General features: G+C 38.3%; 1 protein-coding gene across 2 annotated transcripts; it reads right to left on the bottom strand.

Annotated features, from left to right (window-relative positions):
- Positions 1 to 227: 227 nt before the first annotated feature.
- Positions 228 to 4,368, bottom strand: LOC145109926 (uncharacterized). Of its 2 annotated transcripts, none has more exons than XM_079047035.1 (8): positions 4,258 to 4,368; positions 3,668 to 3,786; positions 2,674 to 3,038; positions 2,474 to 2,550; positions 2,350 to 2,386; positions 1,363 to 1,573; positions 755 to 1,124; positions 228 to 659 (listed from the first exon to the last, which is right to left on the bottom strand). In XM_079047035.1, the coding sequence occupies exons 3-8, from the start codon at positions 2,981 to 2,983 to the stop codon at positions 492 to 494; spliced, it is 1,173 nt and encodes a 390-aa protein (XP_078903161.1). In that variant the 5' UTR covers positions 2,984 to 3,038; positions 3,668 to 3,786; positions 4,258 to 4,368; the 3' UTR covers positions 228 to 491. The 2 variants fall into 2 exon arrangements, with proteins under 2 accessions (XP_078903161.1, XP_078903163.1); XM_079047037.1 differs by lacking the exon at positions 4,258 to 4,368 and adding an exon at positions 4,173 to 4,218.
- Between the last annotated feature and the right edge of the window lie 4,626 nt (positions 4,369 to 8,994).

Below are 8,994 nucleotides of genomic sequence, written 5' to 3'. Positions count from 1 at the left end.
GTATACAATTGTACTATTGATATATTTGGTAGAATGAAAAGTTTCATGTTAAAGCATAGTTTGCATGTATGAGTTACCCCTCCAATATGGATAGAAATGAAAATTAACATTTCCCATGATCCATAAATCATAGATATTCAAAGAATTAAAAGCTAATTAAGGAACATTAGGTACTTGATAATAAACAATATGCATGGCTGCATGCTATGCATCTTCGCGAAGAACAGTTACTGGATTAATTATGATCTACCATTTCATACCAAAGTTGCTACAGTATAACCTTGTCCATTTTACATGTCAATACGTACAACTACAGCCGAAATATTTCCTGGTCATATGGGATAGAAAAAACCATGTAAATAATAGCTTTTGAAAACAAGTACTTAGAAGATCTCACTAGCTCCTATGCCTATCCATGCGCTTGGTCAGATCTTAAGTACTCGTCTCAATCTAGCCTCGTGTAACATACGTTTATATATAAACTATTTAACTCACTCTAGGTTGGTTTTTGTCTCCTTCAACGAAAGTGATAGCATAGTGTTGATTTCAGGAGTACTCCTTTGATGATTATTCTCTTCATCTACATCTTCGTTTTGGCTCAAACTAAGCTGCAAATCTGCCTTCCTTTCCTTATCCTTCCACCCTTTATCTTGTTTTAACTGAAGAAAACATGATTTGCGCATGAGAAAACTTGTTAGAATTAATCGAATCCTAACATATAACAAAGTAATCATCAGCCAAGAGAGAATGATACCTCAAGTAGAAATGCGGCTTTTGATTGTGAATTCAATAATGGTGTAGAATCATTGAAAGCTGATTGAGAATGATGCATCCTCGCTCTCTCTCTGTAATACTGTTGACATTGAGAAAGACCGAAAGGATCGGAGGTGGAACTGCTGGTGCAAATGGTTGTTATAGGTAACCATTTATCTTTTCTTTGATCCTGTGGCCACTTCTTCTCCTCAAGAAATTGGCTAGATCTCATAGTTCCATGGAATTTGTTTGCATCAGATGGCTTTTCTGGCATATTATTCAAAATATCTTTCATCATTTTGTTTCCATCTCCAAAATCTCTTCTCATCGGTGAAGACCCTTGAATTTGATTAGATAGCCATATTTGGTGCCTTTAGAGAGAGAAATAAACACACATGAAATATGAAACATGTCATGGGATGAAAAAAGTGAGTATTACTTTTGTTCGCATTGATACAATAGATCGCCTAAAAAAGATTTTAACCTAGTATATGTCAGTCATGTTTGGCAAACATGCATGACATAGGAACAAAAATTCCAAGTGTTTCGTTTCATTGAGTTGACTGAGGTGGAAAATACTCAAAATAATTAAGTTTCCATTTGGCATACCTCGATAAGAAATGGTGGATACCACGTGTTGGTCGAAAACCAGAATCATGAAGATGACTTCTGCAGTGATCATCACCCTCTTGTAAAGTGCTTGGTAGAACAATCCCACCATTTGCTAGTTTCAAATGTTGGAAGGGAGTACCTCTTGAGTACAAATTGCTATAAATATGTGGTCTTCCTTGCATCGTTTGTGTAGCCCTCTGAGATAATACTGCAGAAGCAACATATAATTTATTAAAATTGAAGGATGTCAAACATTCTTCAGCTTCAGTCTGTAATTGATCACCACATTCCAGGATTTCATGCCATGTTTTTTTATAGTAAAATATAAAAACTTTAATTGCATTATTACTTGGTTCTACCACAAATCGTAAACTAGAACAATGCAACTATAGACCTTTAAATTGCTCTACAACGATATTTAATGTTATCAACATTTTTGTTATCAACATTTGCTACTAGAATTACCAAAAAAGCTCTAATATTATCATATAAACTAAATGATATCTTAATTTTTTTAGAGCGATTAATTGAACCATTTTGTTATCAACATTTCTGCGGTAGATAACAAATAGGATTTTATTCATTTAATTTTATTACATTAGAATTGCAACATTTTTTTCTAAATGCTTCACGCACATTGTTACTTTAATTTGTAGGATAATTACAACATTTTTGCCCATTTATTGTTAATGTTATACATGAACTATTAATTTTGACTATATTTAACAGCAATTTTACCCATTTATTGGTTCAAACAGGTTTAGGTCACAATTAAATGGTATTTAAAACTAGACACATTGCAAAAACGTTTTGTTAAAACTTATTGTCACATGTCAAGATGTTAATGAGAAGGATCAATTATCTTTGTTCTATATATGTATGGTTTCTAGTAGCCTCTTAAACTTTCATATATATTATAAAGTATATACACTAGTATTTTTTCCTTAATGTTGTCTTTTTCCTATATCGAAGATCATGTCTTACCTTGTCCAGAATCATCAAGCTTCTTGCTTCTATACATCTGCCATTTAAAGGGTATTATTGATCAAAATCGGGAGATCAATTGGAGAATGTTAAGCTTTTTAATAATATTGTTGAATTTAGTTACCTGCAAATGACTTTTCACATGAGCGATACTTAGTCCTCTCACATTCATTAGATGAAGAACAGACTTCGGGGTTGCTTCTGCAGTTAAGCCAAAAACTTTTCATGTTTTCACTAAAAGATCATATCATTAATTATGTTTAAATTTATAATAAACGTATAATTATTTTATCGAGACAAAGAAAGACTTAGAGAATAACTTACTTTCTTGTCCACCAAGCCTTTCAATAGCATTAACAAAAGCATGATGGAGTTCAGGAGTCCAACGAAGTCTAGGCATCTTGGAGCGCACATATTGTCTAACCCGACCCTTTCTGTTCTTTGATGAACTTCCTTCTTCAAACTTCTGGTCATCTTCAAAACATGGATCAATATCTTCTTGGCTGCTTGCTTCTTCATTCAAATCAAATGATGTAACTTGCTTATTCATGGAAGAATTAGATGATGTGTTTCCTCCATATTGATCAAAACTAGGTTCTTCATTACTCCCTAGTGTATCCAAATCTCCTGACATTATTCACGTCTGTATCTATATAGAACAACTACGTCCAGGTTCTAAAGACGAGTTTCTGCAATATGTAATTAAGAAAAAGTTAGGCATAAAATGTGGTGTACACATTATATAAGGTAGCAGATGGGAAAAGAAAGAAGCAGAAAACATGAATCAAGGTATTTTAGAAAACAAAACTGTTAATTTTATTAACAAGAGTTTATGCAATAACAAGCCATGTAGGAAATTTAAGTTTTAATATAAATTCCAGTGGCATTTTATATATATAAAGAATTAGAACGATATGTCTTCTTTTTCACTTAATAGTATACTGCACCTACCCTGAGTATCATACTTAATTTAGTAGTTATGAATTTGAATTCAATATTTATAGTCTTTCATCTACTTGCATAAATTCTAATAACGGAAGCATCAATTTTGTAGTAAATCTCTTAGTATAGTTTCTTTGAAACTTTTGTATATAATAATTATGAGCCGTCAGATTTAGTCTCCTACTATACGCAAGTGTTTAGAATTGATCAAATCAAATAATAAGTGCATAAAGAATGTTAGAATTGATCAAATGAAATAATAAGTTGATAAAGAATGAATTAAGTGAAGGGGATGAACAATACGACAATTTATTTTTCAGAGGTATTTCACGTCCAGGATAAGTTGTCAAATACGAAATGATTCAGATCAACTTACGCCTGTCCTTTGGTGTTGCTTGAACCCTACTTCCTTTTTTTGAACAATAATCTTCCTTCTTCAACCCCTTCCAATTTTCTGGTCGATATGATGTTAGATTCTAGTTGCATTAGCAGCCCCTAAACAATTGAATTGAAGTCAACTGACCTTAAACGCAAAAGAGTTACCTTTATGCAGCTTCTTTTTCTATGAAAGAAAAGGCTACTACATAATAGAACTTAAGCAGGTGAGAAGATCATATGCTTTATATATATATATATATATATATAGAGAGAGAGAGAGAGAGAGAGAGAATTAAACATAATAAATAAATCGTTAATTGTATACAACCAAATCACTGTTGGTGGTTAAGGAACTGCAGGAAGAGCACAAAAAAAAGTCTAAAGTGTAACTAGATAAAAAAAAAAAACTATAACTCATCAAAATTGTTTAACTAAGCTTGTATATTTACGAAATTAAGCCAAAGATGAAGATCATGTTCTTTGATCTTTTTCCTTCTTCTTACAAGTATAGAGAAAGCATGGATGATATATATGTAAGTGCTTCAAACCATTCTTCTGTAATTAAAGACCTTCATGAACACTCCTTACCATGTTACAGAAACCAATCAAACGAATAAGTCACTGAACGACATCATGAGAGAGAGAGAGAGAGAGAGAGAGAGAGAGAGAGAGAGAGAGAGAGAGAGAGAGAGAGAGAGAGAGAGATATGTTTTATCTAGATTTTTATGATGTTTTAATTTGATTTAGAAATGGAATAAAACCATCACTTTTCCAAACCACCTCTCTCTCTCTCTCTCTCTCTCTATATATATATATATATATATATATATATATATATATATATATATATATATATATATAGAGCTAGGTTCAGGTATTTAAAGTAATTATTGTGTTATTGTATGAATAAATGTAGGCTAATCATTTCAAAAGGGTAAATATGTAATCATATATTTAATTAATTATGGTAAATATATAAATCAATTAATATCCCTTTAATTTAGGAATATCAGTTTTAAAATCCAATTTCTAGTATATATCTTCACGTCCGCCTCTTCCCTCTTCTCTTATATGTTACTGTTCATCACTGTTCATGGAGAATTATGTTACTGTTCATCACTGTTCATCTGGTATTTCTTTTATCTGATTCGTTTTTTCTGTTCATATTGGATCAGATCATTTGCTTAATCCCAAATCAATTAATTTTATTCCTTTGCTTTAAGCCATTGGATCCGATCGTATTTACTTTTCTTTTGGCCCAAAAGTTCAGTCTGTCACTGTTCATAAGGCATGTGTTTGATGATAATCCAAGTTTCTTTTCTTTGGCCCTAATATTTTATTTGAGTTTCCGATATCGTCTTGTTTTGTGCTCAAATTCATATTTGTCAAATCTAACAATCGACGATCTCTATGAGATTATGGCTTGTCGACGATGGTAAATCATCGATTCCCGTTTCCCTGTTCTGTTCATCGGTGATTATTTGGTTTCTTTATCGTGTTCTTAGTATTTGTGAACAGCAATCGACGATTCTTATCCATGATTGTTAAATCTTTTGCTCATCTGTTCTGGAATCGATCCTTATAATTGTGGTAATGAACTCGACTGATGAGTTGTTTGATCTTGAAATCGATTTAAAGCAGTGGGATTTGGTGTTTATGATGTGATGGGTTCCGAATGGTCAATTTAAATCACATGTTGTTTTGTTAACATTTGTGAAACGAGTTTTTGAAATCGAATTGTTGGTATCTCTGAACTCGAAGTGCTTTCAATCGGAACAAAAATCAAAATTCCATTTCAAAATCAATTTCGGGTATCGGTGTGGAAACGAAAGTTATGAAATCGTTTGGAATGAAAGATGAAACCATAGCAATAGGGATTGTGATGGCTTGTTTGGAACTCGTTTTAACTGGAAGCATCTTTCAGTATAAGAACGTTGGTCACAATTGTGAAGGGAATCAGATAAGAAATTGAAAAGGTCTCGAACTCGTAACTCATATCTGTAATCGGAATCAAGCATGTGTTTGGAAGTGTGATGTTCAGGGCAATGGAATCGTGATTGGGATTCTGGGCACTTCAAATGGTTAATTTGGGTTGGGTCGGAATGATTGTGTAACATCCCAAAAATACAACCCAAAAATTTCGTTTTCAAAACATTATTAAAGCCATCAACCATCCAAAATCATAAGTAAAATCATAATCATGTATCATAAACATCATAGTATCTGTCTCAAATCAAATCTCATATCCAAATATCAGAGTCTAGCTCCCAGACTGAAGACTGTGGTGTGTGCCATGCGATCATCCCGAGCCCTTCCCAGTGCTAGTGCAAGTACCTGAAACCAAAACTGAAAACAATAAGCACAAAGCTTAGTGAGTCTCCCCAATCTACCACATACCATCTACACATAGCATGCAACTAGGAGATACGGGCCTCGCCCACACTCGTGGAGATACGGGCCTCGCCCACACTCCGCTAACTGGAAGATATGGGTCCCACCCACACTCCGCTATCTAGGAGATACGGGCCTCGCCCACACTCTACTGTCTAGGAGATACGGGCCTCGCCCACACTCCACTATCTCTGAGGTACGGGCCTTGCCCATGCTCAGCTACTTCGAGATACGGGCCTCGCCCACACTCAACTATGATGAGGTACGTGCCTCGCCCACACTCAACTACTAAACCCAACATACAAGTATCACACAGACAACACGTAAAGCTAATCTACTGCTCATACATCATATTTAACTACTACTATGAGATACGGGCCTCGCCCACACTCTGCTAGGATAGGATACGGGCCCCGCCCACACTCAGCTACCATCATATCACACTACGGGCCGGCCTTGGTGCCGTAGACCCGTTCCTACTGAAGGAGAACTCACCTCGTATAACTGCCTGCTGATATCCCGAGTGAGAAATCCCTGTCCGCTGCTCCGGCGACTCCCCGACTACAATCACATAACATTCTGAATCAACTGATGATTCCTCATGGAGTAAATGACCAATTTACCCCCTAGACAAAGTCAAAGTCCTGATCAGAGTCAACTTCCAGGTTGACTCTACTCGCCGAGTCCTACTATGGACTCGCCGAGTTCCCTAACTCATAATTCTCTAACTCGCGACTCGACTCGCTGAGTCGGGGCGTAGACTCGTCGAGTCCTTCTACTTTCAGATCCTTGTTCTAACTCACTGAGTCCTCTTCCACTCACTGATTCAACTCGCAACTCTCAAATCGGAGAAATCGGGAGTTTGCACTCTTACTCGCCGAGTCTCATGAACGACTCGTCGAGTGTTATGCATGTCTTCACTATACAGTTGATTCTAATCGATTCTAGTGCATCAAATTCATAGATCTGAGCTTCTAGGGCCGATATAACACGTAAAGTTGCCAACTTTACGTACATGCATAGAGGTATGAAGCTAAAACACCAAAATAAGCTAGAAATAGGAACCTAGGGTTTGGAACAAGGCCTTGCTTTGCATAAAGGTAGCTACTTTGAGCTCCTGGAGCTCAATGATGTCAAGATCTATAGTTCACTACCCTAAAGGGAGCTCTAATCTCGAGTTTGGACCTTGAAATGTCCCAAAAGTGGCAAAACAAGCATATATGAAGATCTACTAGGAAAATAAACAAGGTAGAGGCTTTATTACCAGATGAAGTAGCAAATGGAAGCTAGTTTCTGGATCTCCTTCTTCTCCTTTGCACCTTCTCTCCTTCCTTCTCTTCTACACTTCCAAGAATACACCAAAACACTCAAAATCAAGAAGGAATCACTCAACTCACCAATGGAGGGCTAGGGTTTTGAGGGGGAACGCTCTAGAGGTGCTGGAGGATGGGATGGGGGCTATAAGGACGTTTAAATAGGGTACAAACCCTAAGAATTAGGGTTTCATTCAGACTGGTAGACTCGCCGAATCGGGAATGGACTCGTCGAGTCGCCCCACTAAGTCCACGTGCATTCCCGCTTCTACTCGACGAGTCGGGGCTACTGACTCGTCGAGTAACCCTTAAAAAAGGAAATTCAATATTTAAATTACATACCAGGAATGGGGCGTTAGAATTCTCCCCCACTTATCTTAGACTTCGTCCTCGAAGTCTGCTGTCTCTGGAAACAACTCTGGGTAGTGCTCCCTCATCTCTTCCTCGGGCTCCCATGTCCACTCCGAACCCTTGCGGTGCTGCCACTGCACCTTCAACAACTCTATTCTCTTGTTCCTCAACTCTTTCACCTTGCGATCTAGAATCGCCACTGGTCTCTCGATATAGTTCAGGCTGTCGTCAACCTGAATGTCCTCCAGGGGTACCACTGCTGAATCATCCACTAAGCACTTTCGGAATTGAGAAACATGGAACTTGCTGTGGATCTGGCTAAGATCTGCTGGAAGGTCTAACCGATAAGCAACCCGACCCACCCGGGCCAAAACCCTAAACGGACCAATGAATCTAGGGCCTAGCTTGCCCCACTTCCGAAATCTGATAACACCCTTCCAGGGTGACACTTTCAGGAGGACCATATCGCCCACCTGAAACTCCAAGTCAGAACGCCGCTTGTCGGTGTAACTCTTCTGCCGGCTCTGAGCAGTTTGGAGTCTGCTCCGGACTTGTTGAATCTGCTCCGTAGTCTTGAGTACCACCTCTGTACTCCCCATGACTCGCTGACCGACCTCACCCCAACAGATTGGGGTCCTACATTTCCTCCCGTAGAGCATCTCGAAGGGAGGCCGGTCTATACTGGAGTGATAACTGTTGTTATATGAAAATTCCGCTAACGGAAGATACATATCCCAACTGCCACCGAAATCTAACACACATGCCCGAAGCATGTCCTCGAGAGTCTGGATCGTCCTCTCGCTCTGTCCGTCCGTCTGAGGGTGGAAAGCGGTGCTGAAATGGAGACGAGTACCCATCTTGTCGTGAAACCGCTTCCAAAACCTGGAAGTAAAACAGACGTCTCTGTCCGATACCACTGAGACAGGCACTCCATGACGTGCCACCACCTCTCGCACATAAATCTCAGCCAGTTTTTCGGCTAAGATGCTCTCCTGGATCGGTATGAAATGCGACCCCACGTGCGGTCCTGGGAAGCTTAGTAATGAAATCCATGGTGATATCCTCTTATTTCCACACGGGAATGTCCAGCGGCTGCATCTTTCCGTGGGGCCTCTGGTGCTCTGCCTTGACCTTCCTGCAGGTCAGACATCTCTTCACATACAAAGCTACGTCCCGCTTCATGCAGGTCCACCAGTAATCGGGTCGAAGATCTCTGTACATCTTCGTCGCCCCTGGGTGAATGGAGAACCGAGACTTATGGGCCTCATCC

The sequence above is a fragment of the Lactuca virosa genome, chromosome 4, assembly GCF_052849685.1.
Source record: "Lactuca virosa cultivar CGN04683 chromosome 4, Lactuca_virosa_CGN04683_v6, whole genome shotgun sequence".
Lineage (NCBI taxonomy): Eukaryota > Viridiplantae > Streptophyta > Magnoliopsida > Asterales > Asteraceae > Lactuca > Lactuca virosa.
This window is presented reverse-complemented; position numbering and strand designations above follow the sequence as displayed.